Source organism: Canis lupus, chromosome 3 (genome assembly GCF_011100685.1).
Source record: "Canis lupus familiaris isolate Mischka breed German Shepherd chromosome 3, alternate assembly UU_Cfam_GSD_1.0, whole genome shotgun sequence".
Classification (NCBI taxonomy): Eukaryota; Metazoa; Chordata; class Mammalia; order Carnivora; family Canidae; genus Canis; species Canis lupus.
Window position 1 is genome coordinate 85,677,738 of NC_049224.1, and position 25,305 is coordinate 85,703,042.

General features: G+C 37.2%; 1 protein-coding gene across 2 annotated transcripts in view; it reads left to right on the forward strand.

Moving 5' to 3' along the window:
• SEPSECS (Sep (O-phosphoserine) tRNA:Sec (selenocysteine) tRNA synthase) overlaps positions 1-25,095 on the forward strand; it is a 36,597-nt gene extending 11,502 nt beyond the window's left edge. For both annotated transcript variants that reach the window (XM_038533559.1, XM_038533558.1), the window contains exons 7-11: positions 6,039-6,168; positions 6,298-6,389; positions 17,701-17,794; positions 19,653-19,743; positions 20,861-25,095. In XM_038533559.1, coding sequence (XP_038389487.1) covers positions 6,039-6,168; positions 6,298-6,389; positions 17,701-17,794; positions 19,653-19,743; positions 20,861-21,164 — 711 coding nt within the window. In that variant the 3' untranslated portion in view covers positions 21,165-25,095. The remainder of the gene's footprint in view (positions 1-6,038; positions 6,169-6,297; positions 6,390-17,700; positions 17,795-19,652; positions 19,744-20,860) is intronic.
• The last annotated feature ends 210 nt before the right edge of the window (positions 25,096-25,305 follow it).

Here is a 25,305-nt window from a genome sequence, read left to right on the forward strand (position 1 = left end):
TCCCTTTTCCTATTTTATGCCATACTCATTTGTTTTAAGGGATATTTTCCCACATTGTAACATCTCTAAAATGGGAGCATCTTAGAATTAGTGGTGTCTCATAATGTTAGTTGACAATGTTCTTTCTTACCTAGTGGTGTGGAAAATTTGGGTGCTTCTTAAAATTGATGGTCCCTTGCTGTTTTTCTACAAAGCACATCTCACCATTTAATATGATTTATTTACTTTTTTATTGTCTAGTTATTGTTACTAATGAAAATTGAGGTTCTGTTAAGAAAAGGACTTTGTTTTGTTCACTATTATGTCTTCAGTACTTAGGACAGAATCTGGTGTACATAATTGATACTCAGTAACTGGTTACTGAAAGCATTATCTACTTACAATGAATATTTATACTCTATGAAGATGTGGATAGATACTATTCATGTATGGTATGAAGTGTATAATTTGTGTGCATAATGATGTTGATCACATACTTGGTTTTGACACACATGTGGTTTATGTTATGTGGGGACTTATTCACAGATTATCTGTGACCTTCTTCAGTGCAGTGGTGAATACTCCTTAGCCCAGTAGGTCTTTGCTGGTTAAAAAAAAAAAAAAAAATTGGAGTGTTAATATCAACTCATATAAATGTGGTTTATATGATAGCTATTAGCCGATTTGCTTCTTTTCTCAAAGGTTGTACCAGTTAGGATGCAGTTGGCTACAAATAAAAGAAAACCAACTCAAAATAACCTAACCAGTGGGAACTAGATGCATTTACATAGCATAAGAAGTCCAGAGGTAGAGTGGGTGGTAGGCTTGTTATGCCAGAGGAAGACTATCATTTCTTTCATATCCTTTATTATTCCTTAACTTTTTGAGGAACTTTATCATAATTCTAGAGTAGGTTATTTCCAGTGTGAATGATAGCCAAGAAAAGTCACATAATTCTCTACACTGGAAATCCTAAAAAACATTTTCTTTCAGTGATTTGTTTTTACTTCTCCTCTTCCTTTCCCCCCTCTCTTCTTTTCCTTTTTAATTTTTAGCAGCCTCAATTACTTTGAAAGTTTAGTACATCAGTATTACTAAAAGGTCAGAAAAGTGAGGAAGGAATAGAAGGTCACTCATAATCCTATACCCCAACAAATACCCTTAATAATTTATTTGTCCACTTTTTCTCTTTTTTTATATGTGGATTGCTTTTTACATCGTGGCAATGATTGTGTGCACTAAATGTTACCTTTTTTAAACTTAGGGCAAAAAATATATTTAATTTTTGCAGGTTATATTTTGATATTCTCCACATCCCTATAAAATCTTCATATTGATCATTTCAATGGCTCCAAAACATTTACTCAAATATTATATATTTAACCTAGAAGTCCTTAGTGTTGTGGTGCTCACAGTATAATTTTGAATACCAGAAAATTTGGCAGCATTACTGGAGAGCTTAAGACAGAGACAGTGAGCTCCAGGATATGATGTAAAAGGTGCTGTTGGAGTTGTACATCACAAATGCCCTACTTTGTCAACACCTCTCTTCATTTGTGAGGTGATTTTGCTAAAATTGGGTGTTATTGAGTGCTAGTTGCTATTCATGACATTTAAAAAATTATAGTTAGCTTTAATTCATTGCAATAATTCTTAGTAATATATGCCATTTACTGAGTACCCACCATGTGTCTGGCATCCTGCTAGACTTTTAAAGTTTATTAGCTTAATCCTAACAGTTTAAGGTATACTTATTATTTCCTTTCTACAAATGAAGAAACAGACTCAGAAGGATTAAGTGACTAGCCCAAGGTTCCATAGCTACAAAATGGCCCATTTAGTTCAGTGTGACTTCAGAGCCTCCTATTTTCATCTAAAAAACAAAGTGCTAAAATTGCAAATACTTCCTTGAGAAGATAGTGTTGCACTAATCAATCAATCAAAGGGCTATAACTAAAATGTTTCCGCTCTGTTTTAATTTTTTTTTATTTTAGAGATGATGCCCCAGAATGATTTATGAAGAGCATATGAAACATTCTGGCACACGCATGTCATCCCCAGGAAGGTGGCTTTGAGGAACCTATACTTCTGTTTATATACTATACTGACTAATTTAGGAGACTGATGGAATGTGGATGGGAGGACAGATTAATGGAAAGCAATGTTATAGAGTCACAGAAATACATAGGATAAATGATTTTAGAGTCAGCATGGATTATAAAATGCCCAGAGTGTGAGAAGCAGCAGCTTCGCTTATTAAGAATTTGGGAAGGGATCCCTGGTGGCGCAATGGTTTAGCGCCTGCCTTTGGCCCAGGGCACAATCCTGGAGACCCGGGATCGAATCCCACGTCGGGCTCCCGGTGCATGGAGCCTGCTTCTCCCTCTGCCTATGTCTGCCTTTCTCTCTCTCTCTCTCTCTCTCTCTCTCTCTCGGTGACTATCATAAATAAATAAACAATTAAAAAAAAAAGAATTTGGGAAAAGTAGGTGTCCTACTGCTTATTCACAGACCTAGTTGTCCATTCATTCAACAAATATTTACAGGTGCTGGGCATCAGGTTAGGCCGTGGGGATACAGTAGTGAATACAACAAAATCCTTATCTTCATGAAGCAGAAGCAGACAGTAAACAATAAGTATGACGGGTCTTGATAAATGCTCTGGATTGGGGAGGGGGTGTCAGATTAGATGGAGTGATCCAGGAGGTCCTCTCCAAGAAGTAACATTTGAGCAGAGCCCTTAGTGATAGGAAGGCATGAGCCCTGCCGCGCTCTAGAGTCCAGACAGAAGGTAACTAGCAAGTGCTAAGACTGAGGCAGGAGTGTGCTTGGAGTATGTGAGGAGCAGCAAGGATGCCAGGGTGGCTGGATCTGGACAAATGAGGACAACGACAGTAGTAAAGAGATTGAGGTGTGCTAAGGACTTGGGATTTTATCCTTGGTATGGTTGTCAACCATGGGAAGGTTTTGAGCAGGAGAGTGACGTGTAATTTACATTTTTCAGCCTCATTCTGGCTACTGTGGGGTTAATAGACGATAGGGAGGCAAGAATGGAAGGCTGTTGTGGAGCCCACATGAAATATATGTTGGTGGCTCGGGCCAAGCAGGTAGCCGTTAAGGTGTTAAGATGTGGTTGGATTCAGATGTATTTTGAGAGTGGATCTTACAGGGTGTGCTGATGAGTCAGATGTGAGGTATGAGGAAATGAGAATTCAGCGACTCCAGGGCTTTGGCTTGGGTAGCTGGAAGAATGGAAATGCCATGGGAATAATATTTTATTTCATAAACATGGGCTCTTCCTCCAGATTACCTGGCTAGGGTTTAGTCCCTGCTGTGTCTTTGATTACCTGGGTGACTCTCAGTAAGGTGCTTTAACTGCCTGGATTTGAATCCCAGCTGTGCTATTAAGTACATTTCTGACCTTGGGCAGGCTGCTTTAATTCTATCGTGCCTTAATTTTCTCATCTGTGAAATAGCTATTATATTCGCGTCTACCTCATATGGTTATTATGAGGGTCGAATGTAAAGTGCTTAGAATAGTGCCTGATGCATAGTAAGTTCACAGTGAATTCCAGCAGAAATTTTTACATGAACAATTATCTTTTATTTATTACCACTGTCCCTAGAACCTTGAGCAGTGTTTGGCAGCTGATAGGTGCCCGGATACTCTTTTGTGAATAAACAAGGAAACAAATGAACTGATAGATGGCAGCCCTTTCCTTCATAGCAGATGCTCGTGTGTTCCCTGTTATGTTTAAGCCCTTTCAGCCTTATTCTGGTGGGTTTTTTTCCTTCTCATTGATATCCTCTGACTTCATTGAGAGTGGGTCCAGCTTGCTGTTTTTTTTTTCTTTTTTGCTAAGCGGGTAATTTATTAAGCCATACGTGATAGATATTAGCTAAACTTCCTATGGTAATCATTTCATAATATATACATATGTCAAATCATCGTGTCATACACCTCGAACTTATACATACTATGTCAATTATATCTCAATAAAAATGACAAAAAAGTATTTTTTCATTAAAAAAAAGAAAAAAACTCATACTTTCACATTTATTTGCAAAGCTTCAATTATCTTTTAAAAAATATTTATTTATTTTTTTTTTTTAAATTTTTTTTTTATTTATTTATGATAGTCACAGAGAGAGAGAGAGAGAGAGAGAGAGAGAGGCAGAGACATAGGCAGAGGGAGAAGCAGGCTCCATGCACCGGGAGCCTGATGTGGGATTCGATCCCGGGTCTCCAGGATCGCGCCCTGGGCCAAAGGCAGGCGCCAAACCGCTGCGCCACCCAGGGATCCCTAAAAAATATTTAGACCTACTTTGGGGCTCATTCATTCTGTTTCTTTGATAAAACCGTTTGTTTTTTGTGAGGCTGTTTGCTTTCTTGCCGTAGTGTCCTGCTCTTTATGCTTTCTGTGTTTTATTTTTTTTATTTTTTAAAGATTTTATTTATTTGAGAGAGAGAGAGCATGAGAGATAACATAAGCAGGGGGTGGGGAGAGGGAGAACCAGACTTCGCTGAGCAGGGAGCCCAACATGGGGCTCAGTCCCAGGCCCCCAGGATCATGACCTGAGCCGAAGGCAGATGCTTAATTGAGTGAGCCACCCAGGCACCCCACTTTCTGTGTGTTAATGATGAAGGGGTTCTAGCAAAGTCTGGCAGTGATTGTTCTCTTAATACTCCTGCTCCTGATTTAGGCTCACATTTCTCTTAGGAAGCTCTGGACAGTACTTAAATGTTAATAAAAGACAACTCTGAGTATTCTTCTTTATTTTTATGTGCTACTACTTTGTGTGCTGTTCAGTTATTTATTCTATTAGTCTTATATGGTTCTCTTAGTCTCTATATGCTTCTTTCTGTTTTCCTGTGATATGGTGAGATTTTCTTTGATCATAGTTTATGAGGAAATTAGAAGAGTAACAGGGAAAGGTTAAGATTTAAATAATCATGCAGTAGCTTCCAAAGTAGTCTGCTTCCCTTTCCTGCTTTTGTGTTTCTACCTATTGCCTGGATCTGGTCTCTTAGATTAGGCTGGCTATCTATTTGCTCCTTCTATTCTCCCTGAGATATGGATGTGGAGGGAAAGTGTGAAGATGAAGGTCATATGTGGTTATAATATTAATAGGAATGTAGATTGTGAATACAGATTGAAAAATCTGTCGCTACAGATAAAGAAAAAAACTATCTTAGTTGAAACTTAGATAGTATCTCTATTTTTAAGAGGAGAAAATTGAAGCACATTAGATAGAAGGTCACAGACTACATTGGATGGGGACTAGAACTTAGTTTTTACGTTTCTAGGAAGTAAGTATTCAATTTTTCACCAGAATATTAGATTTTCACTTGAAGTTCATTTGCAGTGGAATGAGATCATCTAAGATTATAACATTAGGAAACATGAGTTATGTAGAAACATTGCCAAGAGTATACAAAAAAAAATTCCATTAGTTGCTGTTAAAAATAATTTTTTTTCTCTTTTGTTATCTGAGTGGTGGTAGGAGCAGAGCTGTTGCTTAAAGTAGTCAGATTAAGCATCAAAGAGAAGTACCTAAAGGTGTTAATTCATTGGCAACACGGGTAAGCTACATTAGATTATGGTGGCCACTCTTGAGCTCAGAGGGTGTTTAAAATTACTTAATAGTTGCAGGACCCACTGTTGGCCTTTGTTGTAAATAGAAGATCACAGATGAGACAGGATGAGAGGTATGGGAGGATTCTACTCTTAGCCAACTTTAAGATGAAAAGCTGAGTTCCCACGTGGAATAATACTGAAACTCTGCCTTCCTCCCAAGGTGGTTGTGAGGATGTAATGATTTTTTTTTGTATGAAAGCAGGTTGGAGACTATAAAGTGCTTTTTCACCTAATAGGAGCAACATTAAAAACTCATTTTCATGCTTAAAAATCCTTTGTTGGCACTGTTACAAAGAAAATAAGAATAGTTGCTCTATTTCTGACTTTTCATGCATTGTCTAATGGTATTTATTTCTTAATAGCAGTTGTCGTTTCTTTTCCTACAAGCCAGTATGTAATACTCCGTGTATTTCATTCCAGGGGGCTCGGGTTGGCCGAATAGATGCTTTCGTTCAGAGCTTGGACAAAAATTTTATGGTTCCAGTAGGTGGTGCTATAATTGCTGGCTTTAATGATTCCTTCATTCAGGAAATCAGCAAGATGTATCCAGGTAAATAAATCAGTTGCTCTTCAGAAAAAGTAACAACAAAAATCCATTTGTACCCAGGCTACTATAATAAATCTTAATTTCTAAAGGGTTTTCCCCCTTCCTGAATGTAACTTGTTTATCTTATTTCAGGAAGAGCTTCAGCTTCACCTTCTTTAGATGTCCTTATTACTTTGTTATCACTTGGATCAAATGGCTATAAGAAGCTATTGAAAGAAAGAAAGGTAAGCTTTCCTTTTAGGTGTTAAATGATACCCTTGACTAAACTTATTCCAAATTATTGGTGTTTTTGCTTTTTGGCTTGTCACTTTGAGAATATAGCTAGCTAGTGTGGTCCTAGGGGATCTACTTTGAATGGAATCCTGTGCCAGGTGGTTTTCAGGTGATCGTTGTTTCCTGTGTGTTCAGATGTTGTGAGGGACCTTGGACAGGTGAGTTCGCCTTTGTTTTTTATTGCGAAATTTCTACATCAGAGATTCCTATTAGTTTACTTAAATTCAGTTTATTTATCACTTCAAGATATTCAAGATAGAGGGTTTTGAAAGACAAATGAACAAGTTTTTCCTTTTTAGTTCTTGGATGTCTGAAGACTTGTATAGGTGTGAGATGTCAGTCAGAGGAGAAGAACCAGGTCAGAATCTGGCCAGCTTCTCATTCTAAGATAACTCATCCCTTGCCATTACTGGAATGCTGAATGCATTGGTTATGTTGGCTGTGAAAGAAAAGTGACATTTTTGCTTGAAAACTGGACTTCATCTGCAACACTGAAAGTGGTTTAATTAATTCGGGACAACTCCAAAACTGTAGACAGAGACAGTGTTGGCAGGGTAGGTCTGGGTCAAACTAAAATGTTTTATTCATCTCTCATCTGGGAGAGCCAGAGGCTGCTGTTACAGTTTTTGCATCTATGTAGGTTTCTAACATTCAGTAGCAATTATAGTCCTTTAGATTTTTTTTTTTTAATTTTTTATTTATTTATGATAGTTACACAGTGAGAGAGAGAGAGGCAGAGACACAGGCAGAGGGAGAAACAGGCTCCATGCTCCGGGAGCCTGACGTGGGATTCGATCACGGGTCTCCAGGATCGCACCCTGGGCCCAAAGGCAGGCGCCAAACCGCTGCGCCACCCAGGGATCCCAGTCCTTTAGATTTATAATAGTACTTTCCATATTTTAAGATATGTTATATGTATTATCTGATAGAGCCTCTCAATAGCCTTATGCATATGCAGTAGAAGTTGAAAAATTTTGTTCCCTATTTTCCTCTAGCCACCTCTCTCCCCTCACCAGTTTAGTCCATAGGAAGATAATTGTTTACTTAGTATTATGGGGACATCTCTTAAGATTTACATGATGTAGGAAAAGAGACCCATCATCAGTCTTTAGGAAATGCATGTGAAAACCAGCGAGATACCACTTCACACCTAGTAGAAGGGCTAATATAAAGAAAACTGACCAGACTAAATGCTGGCAAAGATCTCAAGCAAGTAGAGAACTCTCAGACATGGCTGGCAAGAACACAAATGGTACAGTAACTTTGGAAAAACACTTTTGCAGTTTTTTAGAAAGTTAAGCATATGCTCACCGTATAAACTAGCCATCCTGCTCCTAGCTATTTACTCAAGGGAAATGAAAATTTATGTCTCTACAAAAACCTATACATGAATGTTTATAGAGATTTTATTCATAATTGCCAAACCCTGGAAACAACTCAAATGTCCATCATCTGGTGTATAAACAAACTGTGGTACATACATACTCAGCAATAAAAAGGAACAAATGACTGATATAAGCAACAAAATAATGGCTCTCAAATGCATTATACTAAATGAAATAAGCCAGACTCTAAGGGCTACATATTATATGGTTTCATATATATGCTATTCTGGAAAAGGCAAAACATAGGACAGAGAGAAGTTGTCAGAGTTATGAGTTGAGGAAGGGGGCTCATGGGATAGGAAATGGTTTGTATCCTGATAGTGGGGGTGGTTTTGTAGCTGTGTATGTTTGTCCAAACTCATAGAAGTGGACTCCTAAAAACTAGGCCTCTGAAATTATACCTCAATAAACCTAACCAAGATTTTCAAATGACTAGAATAAAACTCCAGTTTCATAAACTCCCAGAAGTAATCATCATGGTCATAGATTGTTTTAGCTAAGAGAAGGCCTCCAAGGAACCCTTTCCATATGACAGAGGAAGCCTGTTTGTAGATGAGCAAAACTCTTATGTTTATATTGTTTATATGAGAGTTTAGTTGTGTTGGATGGCCGTGGGCCTTAACTCTCCTGTAACTGGTTGTTTCACTATGGAAAAGATATTTGAACTCACAGATATTTTTGTGAGGTGTTCCCATTATCCTCATTTTTACAGGAAATGGAAGGACAGAAGAGTAACACGTGTGAGGTAAATTGTGGGACATGGGTTTAAAGCTAGGCAATTGGGCCTTTGATCCTCTATCTTAACCTTAAACTCTACTGCTTTTTTCTTACATGGATGAATAGTCTAGCCTGGTAGCTATGTAGTTGTCTTATATAGCTATCAATATGAAGACTTAGGTCTACTAATGTCCAGAGGAGGCAAAAACAATGAATGAATTTGGTGATTCTGACCAAAACTCAGTTATATTTTAGAAAGGATATAAGGTGTTTACTTGTGTGGAATCTGTTGGTTGAGAACTCCCCCTTCCTGACACCAGGCAATCCTACTGAGACTGTCAATCACAGCATCCCTTCTTACTGTCTTTTCAGAGTGATGGGCATATGATCTGGCTTACGTGGTTCACAGGTGGGCATGCGACAGTAGATCTCTTCCAGCAGGTGTGGTAGATCCTTTAGAGAGAGAGAGAGGGTTTGCTGTTTTGCAGATAGTAAACTGTAAGGAGATAATTTTAATACTCAGCTACCATGTTTCTAGCCATGCCAAGAGTCTTCTTGGGAATTGAGAATATGAGAGGGAAAATGAAACTAAGAGTCATTTGTGTCTCTGGATCCAGCCGTGCCTGCTTGTAGACTTGGCTGTGAGATGAACCAACAAATTCCCTTTTCTGTTTTATTTATTTATTTATGTTTTTAAAGATTTTATTTATTCATGAGAGACAGAGAGAGAGAGAGAGAGAGAGGCAGAGAGGCAGAGACACAGCTAGAGGGAGAACCAGGCTCCATGCAGGGAGCCTGACGTGGGACTCCATCCCGGGTCCCCAGGATCAGGCCCTGGGCTGAAGGTGGCGCTAAACCACTGAGCCACCCGGGCTGCCCCCTTTTCTGTTTTAAATTAGATTTCTAACACTGATGCTTTTTGATTCCTCTTATATCCTTGAGTCCTTCATAATGTTTACCAGCATTCAATTGCTCCTTTCTACTTCCACTACTACAACCCCTTAGCTCAAGCTCTTACCACATCATACCTGGATCGTTACAGTCATTTACCAGGTCTTCTCCTGATCCCCAATTTTACTCTTCTCTAATTTGCTATGTTCTAGACTAGTACCAGACTAATATTTTAAAGTTCTTCAGGTTATTCTGCTTTGGGTTCTGGTTGCCTGCAAGACAAAGTCCATATTCCTTAGCCTGCCATCACGATTCTTTATAGTCTGTATTGGACCCTGCTCATTCATTTATTCGGGCAAAGAGATATTTATGCATAGGCCCTCATTCACAAATGAGACTTATATAGTCTTTACCATCATGGAAATTATAGTCGGGGGAAATCTAGATATTAAATACACTATTATAAATCTGTCTGGCATTATGAAAGGACAAGCAGAAGGTATGAGAGCATGTGTCACCTAACCCAGCTGGGGCACCTAACCCAGTTCTGGCAGGGTTGGGGAAGGCCTCCCTGAGGAAGAGACATCTGTTCTACAAAAGTACAACTCGTACATTTATTAGACATCTATGGTGTCATCATAAAATAGAGTGGATGACTAAAATAACTGTAAAAACTCTTAAAGGGTACCTTAGACTGAGTCTGGAAAGCAAAGTATTGTGCCAGTTATTGGAGAGTTTGTTCTGAATCACTTCATAAAATTGGCTTTCCTTTAGGATAAATTCAGATTCAGTAAGTCTGGAATGGGGCTCAAACAACTGCATTTTTAACAAACTTCCCTGATGAATCTGATGTACATCCTAGTTTGAAACCCATTGTTTGGGGGGCACACAGGTCACTTGTATCTATAATAGAAATTTGGAGAAGAAACACAACAATGTCCTAGCATTTTAATTCATAGGTAGATAAAATCTTATGGAGTTTGGGATGGACTGCATGAGCATCCCAAATATCAAAGCTTAATGATATAACTTGTTAGTTATCTCTTTATTTCTGATCTTTTCAGTTATCCTAGTTATAGTCTTTTCTTATATTGTTGCTCTTTACCTTATAATGATTCCTCTGCAGATTTGGCTAAAAATTCATTTTTGGAATTTATAATAGCTCTGATAAAATTATTACATAAAGTTTTAAGTTAGACATTTAAAGATTACTCTTTATAATGTAGATAGAAACTTTAAAACGTTTTAATGCTGTTGTTATTATATCAAGTAAATGTACTATTTCATATTTCCTGTTTCTGTTCTTGAATTGAAACTGTATATGATAACTAACTAATAATTAAACTGATCTGAGTGCATTCCCCCCGCCTCTGCCCCAAATCCCCATCAAGTGTCTAAATTGAAACTTGGTCTTTGATTACAGGTAGTTTGGGAGACTCCTGTCTCCCTCGGAGTTTACATTCATCCCTCTCTGTTCTTCGTATCCTTTGCTTGATATATTAGGTGCTCATCAGATGTTTGTTGAATGAATCAATGGAAGGGATTTGGGAACACTTAGGTTTAGTTTTGTTTAATCATCTCATGTTTTACACAGAATAAGTATCTTTCTGGAAAATTAGAAAGTAAATTAATTTTTTAAAAGATTGTATTTATTTATTTGTGAGAGAGACAGAGAGAGGCATAGGCAGAAGGAGAAGCAGGCTCGCTGTGTGGAGCCTGATGAGGGACTCGATCCCAGGACCCCAGGGTCACCACCTGAGCCAAAATCAGACGCTCAACCACTGAGCCACGCAGGTGTCCTGCAAATTAACTTTTTGACATTATAATTAGGTGTTCTCATGGAAGTATTTCTCTATATGGATATAGTTGCAAATTTGTGAAAAGGAGTGAGTTAAAATGGTGATGACCTGTTATGTGTAACAGGTCCTGTATTTCTGGGAATAGGTCTTCCTCTTTAGCAGGTACTCCACTTTCAAATTAATTTCTTAATCTTAGGATTTTGGAATTGTTGATTGTAGGGGTACTCTGTCGTCTTTTTGGAATCTAAGAATTTCTGCAATGCCATGGTTCTTCTGACTTTTGACATTTATGGTTTGACTTTAAAATTTTCAGCTACTTCAAGATAATTCCAAATACTCATACATGTGTACATTTTGCATGAAAAAGAAAATCTACCAGCTTTGAGAATGACCATAGGAATATATAGCTTAACTGGTAAATAGATCCAGCAGGTAGCCCAGCTCTACTTCTCATTGGGACTTTGTTCTTTGTTAGTCATTATATAAATATCTTATAGGGCATTTTAAGTTCTAGTGGTATCTATGAATTGAATGACTCTATCTCAGATGTCAGGAGGTTACTTCTCTTTGTAACATTCAGAACTTTGTTCATTTCCTTTTATCTAGATGGAGTAGAGTGGAATACACAGGGACAGGACAAGAATGGGATATAGCTACAGGGTATTAGCATGTGTCTGTAAAGAGTCCTGTCAGCTAATGTTACTTATATTATTATTTTTTAGTTATTTTTTTGGTAAATATTTATTTAAGAGAGAGAAAACACGAATGTGGGGTGGAAGGGCAGAGGAAGTAGGAAGGAGAATCTTGACAGACTTCAACACTGAGTGCAGAGACCTACATGGAGCTTGCTCTCATGACCCCAAGATCATGACCTGAGCCAAAACCAAGAGTTGGATGCTCAACTGAATGTGCCACACAGGTGTCCCACTAATGTTAGCTATTTTAACCTGAAAATTATTTTAGGAGGGAAAAGTAGATGGGTGGAAAGTTTTAGCATTTTTATGAATGTTTACTGTGTGCCAAGAACTCTGTTAGGTTTACTTATTCATTATTTCATGTACTACTTAAAGCAAGTTTGTGAGGAAGATATCATCCCCATTTTATAGATGAAATTGAGGCTCAGAGAAGTTAAGTACTTATTCAAAGAGCACAAAAAAGTGCCAGAACTGCTACTGAAACCCAGATCTGTGTGATTCTAAAGCCTCCGTGCTTTATGTCTTAACCACTCTCTTACTGCTTCCAGTCACTCATCCAGCATTGAGGGAGTGGTTTCCCGCTCTGTACCAGGCATTGGACCCATAAAAATGATGATCTTATGACCCTTTATTCTTAGCTACTGGAGGTATGTAAAACCCCAAAGGCTCTAATATATTAATAGGTTTTATTTAAAATTCTTTGTATAGAATGTACTTAGAACAGAGACTACCTGAAGTAGTAATCTTCAAAGTATTAAAATGCTCCTTTGAGAACTCTGTCATTTTAAGTGAATAAAAGTTTGCTCTTTAACAACTTCATTCAACAGGCAAATCTTTTCATTGAAAAATGTGGATGTCTGCCATAAGCCATAATTGCATATATGTAGCATAAATACTGTTTTTTTATTGGATTTGTTGCAGAAATAAGGGCCTCTTTTGTTTAAATGGACTTGCTTTTGAACTGTGAAAATTTAATCGTGATAGTTTATCGGTTCAGTTCTGGAGAAGCTGAGGTAAAGCTATTTTGCTTCAGCCAGAGCTATTTATATACCATCACTGAGAGCTCCTTTTTATATTATCGGTGTTATTGCGTACTAAAAAAGGAGTGTTAAAAGAAAACTTAGGATTTTTTTTTTATTCCGTGCCCTTATTCACCACAATGATATTTTTAGAGGTTATTTCATCTAGTATATCTCTTCAGAAAGGGCTTTATCTTTTCACAGTAGAGGCAGACAAGAACTCAGCTTGAAGCCATTCCTTCTCAAGTCTTCTTTTTTGAAGGGTGAAAGGATCAGAGAGAGTGGGACTGTGTGTGTGCATTGAACCCCTGCCCTCGGCCCCTTCCCGATCCACGATCCACGCATGTGCTTCACTGATGGGACAGATGACCAGGAATTTAACTGAAGAGGCCTTTAAGAAAAGGGGTTAACATTTAAGACATTATTTCTGTGAGTTTCTCTCTGCAAAAAAGAAAGATCAGTCTTAGAAGTTTCTCCCCACTTCTGTTTGCTTCCAGAGAAGGCCATCATTCTGCTTAGCTTTCCTTTTAGAAGAGTGCTTTGCTGAACCGAGCAAGCAGATAATCACTCATTGTTGCAGATATCTCCTGAATTGGACAAGTGTGGAAGAGCAAGGGCAGTGGGTGGTTGCTTCAATGGCTAGCGTTTGTTAGCTGAGGCTTTGGAAGATCAGCTAAGTTCTAGAAGAACATCAGACATACGACTTCAAACACTGTCCTATAACAAAGCTAGGTTTGGAAACATGACTAGATTTGCAGCCCTAAAAGAGGAGTTGTTGAATCTCAAAAGTGTTGCATTTTAGACCTGGCAATGGCCTCGACAGAAGAGTTGTTGAAAGCAGTGCTTTAGCCTGAGATGCATGGCCTGCTGAGTATGCCCGGGTCCTTTCAGCTGGCCACAGTCAGAGCAGCATATTGCAGTTAGTACTGGTATCTGCACATATGGACCTCTGTGCATGGATCTGTACCTACAGTCTGTTGTCCATCTGCCCTTTCATGGTATTATGGAGGCGTTAGAGCACTTGTTATGTTTCCCTTTTGATTTATTACCAACTCTGTAAGACATAATAATTTGTGAAGTTCTATTTTCATCTTCTCTTGTAACGTGAAACAGTATGTTTCAAAAAGCATGATTACAGAAGACATTGTCCCTTAAAATGTAGTGAATTATGCACATTTGGGGGTTATGGGGAGGGATAGGCTAAATGTTGGGCTTTACAACTGCAAATCAATTTGTGAAAGGCCATGTGAAAGATAATGCTTAATATAATTTAACTTCCCTTCCATTAACATCTTGAACTATGGTGTAAAGTTTTGTATTTTTATTCTAGAAATATAGCTGACATTAGCATTCAGGTATGCAGTTCAGTTTATCTCTAGTGAAGAGTCTTTTAAAATTAAGTTAAATACAGCACAAAAGACATGAAAAATCAATAATATTTCATTTCTTTTAAGTAAGATCTTTCTATATACATTTGCTTTGGGTGCTTATAAATTTCTCCCTTTACAGAAGTATTTTATAATAAATGTCAGTTATAGATTTAACTGTGGCAAAAAAATAGTGCAGGTTTTGTAGTACCTTTAATATATCAGGAAAAAAACTGCTTAGCTAAGTAGTATGTGGGAAATAGTGGTTCAGTCTCCTAAACGATATATTTTAAATGTAGTGATATTAACGGGAGAGCATTTAGGACCTTATGCTGTCAGATATTGTGGGATTCATATATTGTGCATTAAGACATTTCAGCTTCTTTGCTGATTGGATTACGTATCATAGCCCTTTACACTGAGTATTTGCGGATGGCTGTGAACTTGACTCACAAATGTTTTCTTTTTTGTCTTACTACTCCCATGCTAGTGATATTAGTATAATGTTTGTAGTCTAAAGATTTTGACTGCAGTTAAAGCTGAATTCTAGTGGCATTAGGAAGTGATTGGTAGAACCAGTTAAAACTGATTCGTTAAAGTATTAGAAATGGAGTATTAGGAAAATCTGAGTTTTTTAATAGCCATGTGTGCATCGATAAGTTTAAAAGCACCCTCTAGGGGTGTTACTAAGGAAATATTTCCTCTTTTTTTGGGAAATAGCTAACTACAAATTAAGTACATATTAATTACTCATCAGGCTTTTCTTAGTTTCCAGGTGTGACCACATCAGTGATGACCGTGGCAGCCATATTAGATAGAATAATATTTTAAATTTGTCCTTGCTGCTTAAAGAAGTATTTTGCTGTAACTGTTACGGTGGAAAACGGAGGAATCCATAAAAGGCATTTTTTTCTGTCTATCAGATTTGTTTCTGCTTATGAGACGTTGAATTTGAGACTAAGAACTAGACAGACAGATGCAGATTAAGACTTTGGTGTGTAACAGATGATGAAAAATCGGCAGTTAATCTCTAAGTTAAAACATGCTACTGCCTTTTTCTTTTTTTTAATCAATAAAGAGCATTTAAATTAATGATCTAGTTACTTTATAGTAGTTGAAAATATATAAATGAAACCCAGAAATTTTACTGTTCATTAACACTGGTATATAGTACTAAAAGATAACAGATTGTTCTAGTTGCCAGAAAAAAACTCTTCATTTCTACATTCCATTTGATTATCTTACTGTTTCTGATATACTGTGAATATCAGAATATTAGTTGAAGAGAGGGGGGCCAAGAAATCTACTTGTCTAAGAACAGATGCCTACATAGCTTTTTTTTTTTTTTTTTTTTTTGCCTACATAGCTTTTTACAATTTGCAAATGGTGGTAACATTTGCCTCCTTAAATATTTCTCTATATATTTTTTTTTAAATGAAAGAGAAAGGCTTATTACATCTAATAGTAACATTTCCTCGTGGCTTCATTAGATGTGGCAAATGTGGATGTTAACTTTTCTAATATAAAAAAAAAATTGGTTTATTTTAGTGATCTAAGACTTCGTGATTCTGACTTCCTGAGAGAATTGATCTTATAAAATAGCCTAAAAATTTAAGAATGACTATTAGTTTAAAATTTTTTAGCCGGGATCCCTGGGTGGCGCAGCGGTTTGGCGCCTGCCTTTGGCCCAGGGCTCGATCCTGGAGACCCGGGATCGAATCCCATGTCGGGCTCCTGGTGCGTGGAGCCTGCTTCTCCCTCTGCCTATGTCTCTGCCTCTCTCTCTCTCTGTGTGACAATCAAAAATAAATAAAAATTAAAAAAAAAAATTTAAAATTTTTTAGGGCAGAGTATAAAATATACCATATTGACAAGGGCAAAAATACTTGGGATCTTAAGAGTAGACTCATTAATAATGAACAAACTTGGTAGGACTTTCCTCTTCTTTATTTAATAAAAGACAGATTTAGTGGGATCAGACTATCCAGCCTTTACCTTAGAGAAACTGAAGCAGTGTTTGTGGCCTTTGAAGTAGAAGTATTGTTTCCTGCTGTCTCTACTTGGGTACTCTGTTGGCCCTTGGCTCTATGGTGTATCCTTAGAGTTTGTGTGTTTTGACTATGACTGGATGAGGTCAGTACACATGCACTTCTTCAGAAAGACTTATTTGGGCAGATTTTTATTTTAACACTTTATAAAGGGCTTACTAGAAAGTAGAACTTTATCTAACGGTTTCCAATTTAATACTTATTTACAGTATTTTGTTAAAACTTTGTTAAACTACTTACATGTACATGTGAAATTTTGTACTTCTAAAATATTTTTTATTTTCTATTATTAGATTTATATTATTTTTCAGAGTAAGACCAAGAATACAATTTTTCATTTTTAGTTGCTTATATTCTTTTGAGATGGAATTGTTAATTTTGAATTTATGCAATTTAAAGGAAATGCATTTTAAACTACTTTTTCGTAAGTCACTTACATGCTAAAAGTCTGGCATATTTTTCTTGGTGTTTGGAAAACAGTAATGAAGAACACAAAGTCCGTGCTTTCAGGTTTTCCCATTTGAGTAGATAGTTATAGGGAGTATTCATTTAAGCAAGTAAATGAGATAATTTCAGATTCTGATACATATAGTGAAGAAACCAAAATTAGGGAGTGGTTGTAGGAGGGAGATTAGGAGTTCATTAATAGGGAAGTCATAATGGTAGGTCCCATGGAATATTCTGGGAGAACTGAGTTTGGGGAAGCAGGCATGAAGGTTCTGACACTGGAAGGAGCTTGACATGTTCAGTGGTTGGAAAGGAGGCTGATGTGGCCGGCACTATACTAAGTGGGGGGAATGACTATTGCGCAGTTGGCTTTGGCTGGGCTAGTTCATTTGGGCCTTATAGGTAAGAGTTTGGTTTTGTAATACTTACAGAAGAGTTCGTCGTTGGGAGGGACATGATCTGATTTATGCTTTTCAAAGACTACTCATGGCCTCTGCATGTAGAACAGACTATAGAGGGGCAAGGAAAGTTGGCAGAGAAGTCATTTAGTTTCTATTGCTGTGGTCCAGGGAACAGATTGATGGCCACTTGGATTAGAGTGGAGGCCCTGGAGGTTCTAAAAAGAGGATAGATTTGTGATAGATACATAATAGTCCCAAAGAAGGAAATATGCTGGTCCTTTGCCTTCTTTACCTAAAGCCTGTGGTTTCTAATAATTGTGGTGGCTTTGAATCTCACTATATTGTGTCAAAGGAAAGAACTGCTCCTAGGGCACATAGATGAGTTAATTTATAGCATAGACATCGCACTAAACAGATTTTGTCTCATTTAATCTGGTAAGTTGCAATAAGCATTTATTTGATTTTCTTTAAATGTAACATTTTGTTGTTGCAGGAAATGTTTTCATATTTGTCCAGCCAACTGAAGAAGCTGTCAGAAAGCTACAATGAAAGACTGTTGCATACACCTCACAATCCCATATCTTTAGGTAATATATTTTTCTTAAGAAAAATAAAAATCAGTGCTGCTTAACCTTTCCCAGCAGGGACTTGGTATTTCTAGAAAGAGTATGAATTCTTTCTGGTTAAAATGATATTTCTAAGTTGAATACAGTATTAATTTGAAAATTGAAAAAGCCTAGCTTTTAGAAATGCTTTAGTGTATTTCTGAGATAAAAAGTATACACCGAAAAGAATCTAAATCACTCTTAAGTTTTTATAATGCATATACAGAAAATGATACTTTAATTCTTTCTAACCAAAATCATTTAGTCACTAGGAAGAGCTCTATAAAAATTTTTTAAAATTTCTACCAGTTAACACAACATCATAAGGTTAGAAATTAAATCTCTATTATTTTTAATGCTATGATTATTTTCCTGAGCGTCTTTATACTAGAGAAATCTGTATTTATGATAATTTCCTTTGTATAAGGACTATATATTTTTGTCATGTAGTATAAGGACTACTAAACAAGATAATACGAATGTTGACTTTTATACATTTAACTTTTAGGTTTCATAATTATCCCTTTTGTGACTAGTCATAGAATAACATGTTTCATTTGTTATGTATATCTGAGGAAACTAAAGAATCAATCATTTGTAACTGAAGCCTTTTTCAGGAATAGGCTTCCATGGAAAACCATTTGCCACCGATGTATAATAAAACCCATCCCACTTAGTCCTTTGCTGGTATATAAACTATGTAGATGTTGTAGAAAATGATATGGTATGATTTAAATCCCAATTCTGCAATGTACTAACCTCTGACCCCCATTCCCCTATCTGTAAAATAGAATGATTCCTCATACACAATTGTTAAAGAATGGTTGAGGGGCACCTGAGTGGCTCAGTCGGTTAAGCATTTGACTCTTGATTTTGGCTCAGGTCATGATCTCAGGTTCAAGCCCCACATTGGACTCTGAGCTCCTCTCCACACAGAGAGTCTGCTTGTCCCTCTCTCCCTCTGTTCCTGCTCCCCTCTCAATAAATAAAATCTTAAAAAAAAAAAAGAATGGTTAAGATTATAAAGTATCTAGTATGGTAAATCAGTCCTCAGGAAATGGTAGCTAATAGTGGTGAGGAGAACATGGCTTACCAACATAACCTCAGTAAGATTTTTGTTTGCATATGCAGAAGGTGATCTTACTTAGTCTTACATATATACTGAAAATATTCCTGAATATTTGAAATATTGAGTATTTGCAATATTCAAATACTGAATTTGAATAAACTACCGTATTGATCGTGTCATTGTTCTATTTTATTGGAAAGTTCACTCTCCATAAGGGTGAAATGGAAAGTCTGTTCTGACTCTTAGTATGTTCGTTTGTATTAACTTATTTTTGTCTGATATGCAAACAGATGCTTACTATAATTTATTAAGTGCATTAAAATGAAATCATGCCATTTGACAATGAATAAAAAGTAACTTCCCCAGCCAGTTACAAAAAATATATGATTCCTTTTGTGTGGGGTACTTAGTGTAGTGAGAACCACAGAGACAGAGAATGGTGACTGTGAGGAGCCCGGGCACAGGGGCAAGAATGGAGAGGTATTGTTGAATAGGTACAGTCTTTTTATCTTGTGAGATGGAAAGAGTTATGGGGATGGACAGTGGCGATGGTTGCACAACAGTGTGAATGTGTTTAATCATGGACTGTACACCTAAAAGTGGTTAAGATGGTAAAATTTTATGTCATGTGTATTTTAACACACACAAAAGTAGAGTCTCCATCAGTAAGTGTTTGGTGGTTTTTTTTGTTTGTTTGTTTGTTTGTTTGTTTTTTGAGTGATTTTGTGCTGGTGAACCAAGGTACAGTGGGATCCTTTTTTTCTTTTTCAGCTATGACACTTAAGACACAAGGTGAACACCAAGACAAAGCTATCACTCAGCTCGGCTCGATGCTTTTTACCAGACAGGTTTCTGGAGCCAGGTAAGTCTGTCTAAAAGAGGTTGGATTTACGGGGCTTTTCCAAGGTAACTGTAATAAAGTACTTTTCCCAAACAGTTGTCCCCCAAATATCTGCTGAGCTCCATGTGAAAATCGGTCACGGGTGAAGAAGGGGTGAGGTGGAGAGTTTGTAAGGCCGTGCTGGCCCACCTGTGCAAGGCCTGCACTGGAAACCATCTCAGGAGGGTGGGACTCCTGTCTGTTGTTACAGGACCTGCAGACAGAGTTTCAGCACCTCCATATGCATTCTTATCCTTATTTTCCTTTGTTAGATAATCTTTAGTGGTGTCACATTGTGGTGTTGGAAATAAGTCATCTTCATTACTAAATTTGGATGAAAACATTTCTAAGGAAAAGCCCATTTCCTGAACCAAAAAGGTTATGCAATTATTGTCTAAGTACTGCCTTTGAAAAATGTACTCTTTGCTCCTATATGTACATGGCTTAAAAATGAATTTCATTTTTCATTTTATATTTGATGAGGTCAGAGAAAAATGACTTGAAAAGAAATATCCTGCTCTAAGTACTCTTCTTTACATGCCTTTATTAAAGACTTTCTCTCTGACTACCAGAGATTAGAGATTTTACATCAAAGGACAACTTTTTAAAAGAAAAAAGCTTAGATTAGTTCAGCTTTTACCTTGATGAACTGTATCCATATACAGCATAGTTTTGATGCTCCAAAAATGGTTTTCTTGGCCTTGCTTGTAGCGTTGCTACTATTTGTCTTTTTGTTAAGGTTGATCTTAATTGACTTTTTTTTTTAAAGTACTGTTAGAAATCTGCTTATGATCAAGTATGCCAATGAAATCAAACTTAAAAAATGCATGTACCACTGCCGAATATCACTGATTGCTAACCACCACCCTGCTGTAAGCAGTTACGGGATTTTTTCCTGGGTCCTTGCTCTAACACCCTCCATTGTACCACACTGATCAGATAAGTGTAATTCCAGTTTGTTGGTTATTTGAGGTGATACACGGCAATTAGTCAAGGTGGTGGTTTGACTTAGAAATTTCAGTATTCCATTAAAGTATGTATATGTGAAGGTCAGATTCCATACTTAGTACAAAAACAGAAATAATCTTTTCCCTTTCAGGGTTGTGCCTCTTGGGTCTGTGCAAACCGTGAGTGGCCACACTTTCCGAGGCTTTATGTCACATACAAATAATTACCCTTGCGCTTACCTCAATGCTGCATCAGCCATTGGAATGAAGATGCAGGATGTGGACTTGTTCATCAAGAGACTTGACAAGTGTTTAAAGACAGTAAGAAAAGAACAAAATAAGGAGAGTAATGTATCTGGAGTTGACAATTATGACAAAACTGAAGATGTGGATATTGAAGAAATGGCTTTAAAACTAGATAATGTGCTTTTTGACACGTACCAGAATTCTTCCTGACATTTGAAAGGTTTCTTTTTTATCATTTGAAAAAAGCGATGAGGCTGCAGTGCAAATAAGCAGTTTAAAGATAAGACTTGAGGTTTCGGAATTGAGAATTTCACGGAGAATATTTGGTCAAGGGATAGAATGTGGCTGAGCGAGCCATTGAGGACTGTTAGGTTCTTTTACTCTTAGACTGCCTCAATCATTATGACCCTTAACAGATAAAATACAATTAAGATTTTTTCTAATTGTTAGAATATTTGTCAATTAAACATGATTCAGATAATTCTTACTAATGTGACAGTCAAATTACTTCTAATTCTTTTTGAAATGCTTTCTCCTAACAATACCATTCACAAATTACTTATGTTTCTGGTCACAGAGAATTTAGAATGATCCAATGCTACTATTTACAAGATGTTGATATGTGTAAGTCATGGTCTGCCTGTGAAATGGACACTTCCCCGGGGAAGCAGAGTCCAGGCGTAAGCTTCAGTTTTCACTCAGTAGCAGTGGTTCTCAACTGGGGATGATTTGCTTATATCTAAGCAACGTGGAGGGACATTTTTAGTTGTCACAACCTGTGGAATGCTGTTGACATCTAGGGGTGGAGGCCAGGGGTACTACTGCTCAACATCCTGCAGTGGACCAGAAAACTTCCCAGAGCAGAGCCCCAAATCTCAGTAATACTGAGGTCGAGGAATACTACTCTAAACAAACTTCCCAAGTAAAGTTTTCCACGGCAACTTTAGTTGTTCAGTAGCGCTTCAAAGAAGAAAGCTCTACAAATGTTATCAAATTATATAGCGTTAGATTCTTAAGTGATAACCAGGATTACCAGTTCTAAACATGAGATCTTAGGGCATTTGTGCGTTTTTCCCTTTGGGCAGGTGAAAGCTTTATTCCACTGTTTTTGCCTGAAGCAGGCTTTGCATATTGGACATTTTGTTCAGCTGTTGTACATAGCCATTATCAAGAGTGGTTAACCTGGGTATTTTTGAACATATTTTTGCTAGGGAGATGAAAATGATGTAGTAGGATAAACAGATGTATTTCCCTCTGCCCACCCCTTCCCCCATCCCCATGCTCACATTCTTCTTAGTCTGATATTCCAGACTTACTGGCTATAACAATTTTTATTGTTTATTTTTGAGAAATAGACTAATGTCTCAAAGCTTGAGGAATTAGTGAAGCTTTTGAGTACACCAAAATGCCAAAGTCCTATTTCTCTATACCTCCTTGGTGGAGCAGTATTCCTATGAGATGCTCACGGGGATAAAGTGTTTCATAGGCAGATAATTTTGGGCCTTTGTAAACCTGCCTATCAGCATGTTAAAGGCTCTGAGATACCTTGGAAGCCAGCTTAAATATGGCCTTAACCAAAGGTGGAACCCTTTTTTTCCAATTAAATACTTACTGACATCCCGCTGAACATGCTTTTGAAAACGTTGCAGTTGAGAATGCCACCTCAGTTTCTGGGTTGTGTTTTTCTTTGTTGATTTAGTAATGTAAACCATCTTAAACATGAGCTCCGACAGATACCACTCCTATCAGTGTGTAAGTTAAAATACTGACACTAACCTGACAACCTTGGAAGTCAAGACTGTTCAGATAAAGTACTTAATTATAAATATTGTAAAGGTTACTCTGAAATTATTATATCTTTGGGGCTCCGATATTTTAGATATCTTTTTTTTTAATAGCTATAGTAACACATTTCAGAGGTGTAAATCCTGGATAAAAAGGTTGTGTGAGGTTTTTTTATATGAATTTGGGACTGAGTTGTAGAACCAATAAAGCCGAAGAGTCCCAGCCATACCTCTGGAGTCTACGAGAGGAAATGAAGCGATGTTGGAAATGTTAAGTGCTGGTGGCACAGCTTACTGTACACATGAGCCAAGATGGTTTTCTAGAACAAGTGATCTATACTGTGTGATCATCATTTAGCTTGAGAAGGCCGGAGCCGAGAGACCAGCAAATGTTTTCTCATCTGCAGTGTATCAGCAGTTCTTGGGCTTCAGCTGCTGAATAGATAATAATTCTAATTGAAGATAAATTACATGAACCCACATGTGAATGATAGATGTGTTGTAACATTTCATTCCTGGTGCATAAAATCAGCTGCAGTTTTTATTATTAGTTCTTTCTTTTCAGAGGTTTTGGAATAACAGCTCTATTCCTGCTGGTTTATATTTGACCTTGAGGTCCTAGAATTCACAAGAGCTTTTGAAGAGGTGCCATAGGTCCTGTATACTCAGGCTTGCCTTCGCTCCTACCCCAGTCTCATTTTTGCTCACTCTTGTCCATTTCCACATGTAACTATAAATAAGTATGTACAATTATTTATTTTAAATTGTTAGTACCAACCAGTAAACCTCATAATTGGCCTTCGTTACCTTCGACAGTGGCTGGGGAGCAACGGCCTGATGCCTTTTCTGATCAGGACTAAGATGACCTGTCTTTATGATCTGACTGCCCTTATTAAGGTTCTCAGGCAGAGTTTGGGAGTTTGGTTTTTAAAGTCATTGGACTGTGGTAGTCTTCCCAGAAAAGAAAATTGAATAACACAAAATATTCTTTAGGTCACTACACAATGTGTTACTTATTCGCTCAGCAGGGAAAGGTGTTTTAAAATCCAGCTCTCAATTTGGCTCTTATGTCCCTCTGCTGATGAATTCTCTATCAGGGAATGATATGTGATACCAGCCTTAAGAGCCCAGTGTTCAACTATAAATCCTTCTATTTAGCTTTAAGTATTAGTTGAAGTTATAGAATATGAATTGTTGAATACAGTTCTGTTCATCCAATAGGCACTTGATACACAGGATGGTAAATTTAAATATAAATTAAGTTTCTACTGATATTTCTCCCCAGCACATAACTGTCCTGTGGTTCTGTTTCTGTAAGCACCCCATCATGCCATCATGACTCTGTCGAGGCCGAAGCTATAGGCTGTGTTTTCATTTGTAGACTATGTGCTTAGAGAGGCTTTAGGAAAATTTAAATGAAATAAAGACAGTTTTTTTTTTTTTTTAAACCGGTGAGATTACTTCAATCTTGAAATAGCTCAAAAAAAAAAATCTTGAAGTAGCTCATCGCGAGAGTAAAATTCTTGTGTCCCTTCAAAGAGGAGAACAGCCGACAGTTGACAGTAATAGCAGCAAACTGGTGAGTCTCATTCGTGTAGCACTCAGAGAAAGATTTTGCACGCATGTACGTTTGGTACACCTAAAACTTGAGTTTTTTCTTCCCATTTCCTAAGATGTGCTAATTTCTCCCAAGCCCTTAGATGGTTGTGTTATGTCTTGCATTCATGAGGTTGACTTTATTTTGGAACTAGGAAAAAATCCAGCTTGTGTACATAGAAACTTGGTCATTTCAGAAGTGTGGTGCCCTCTGAATAATTTGGTAAAAACTGTGAATATGCTATTAGCACTTAAGAAAGAAATTCCTGTAAGCAGCTTTGCCTTGTCTGTCACATCATGTTGATGATATGTTCCTTATGGCCACTCTTAATGTACAGGTCTGAGACCTCCCCACTGAGTCTTGTGCCTTTCTTCTTGCTTTCCTTCTCCTTTCAGCCATATGGTGTGTACACATGTCAGGTGATGAGTTCAGGGCTAATGAATAGATCTTTATAACATCCCACCTAATACTCAGTTCAATCTAAGGCCTGAGGCAAAATCTCAAAGTGTTTATACCGTCTTATTTTCATCAAGTGATGTCAACTTGGAACTTTTAGAGAAACGTGAAGACAAGCTATGTTTCACCGTAACAATTGTGAGGGGACTTTACCTACTAGAATTGAAGCTCATGTCAGCCTGCTACCCTGTACGTTTACCAAAAGAAAAAGATGTTTCAAAAAAATATTTTTTGGTGTAGACTGTTTAAAAATAAAAGTGAATTATATAATTTATTACATGAAATAAATTTTCAATAAATCATTGACAGTGCATTACATTATTTTACCTAATCATTGCTGCAGATAAAAATCTGAAAGTACAGATAATGAACGTCAAATTATTGCTCATTTTTTGATTCAGTCATCAGTACCAATCAGCAAGAGAAGTCCTATTTACAATGGGAATCATGAGTCATGGGGTTGGGGGCTAGTTTGTTGCTGTTTTTTTTTTTTTAAAAAAGGAAGGAGATGACA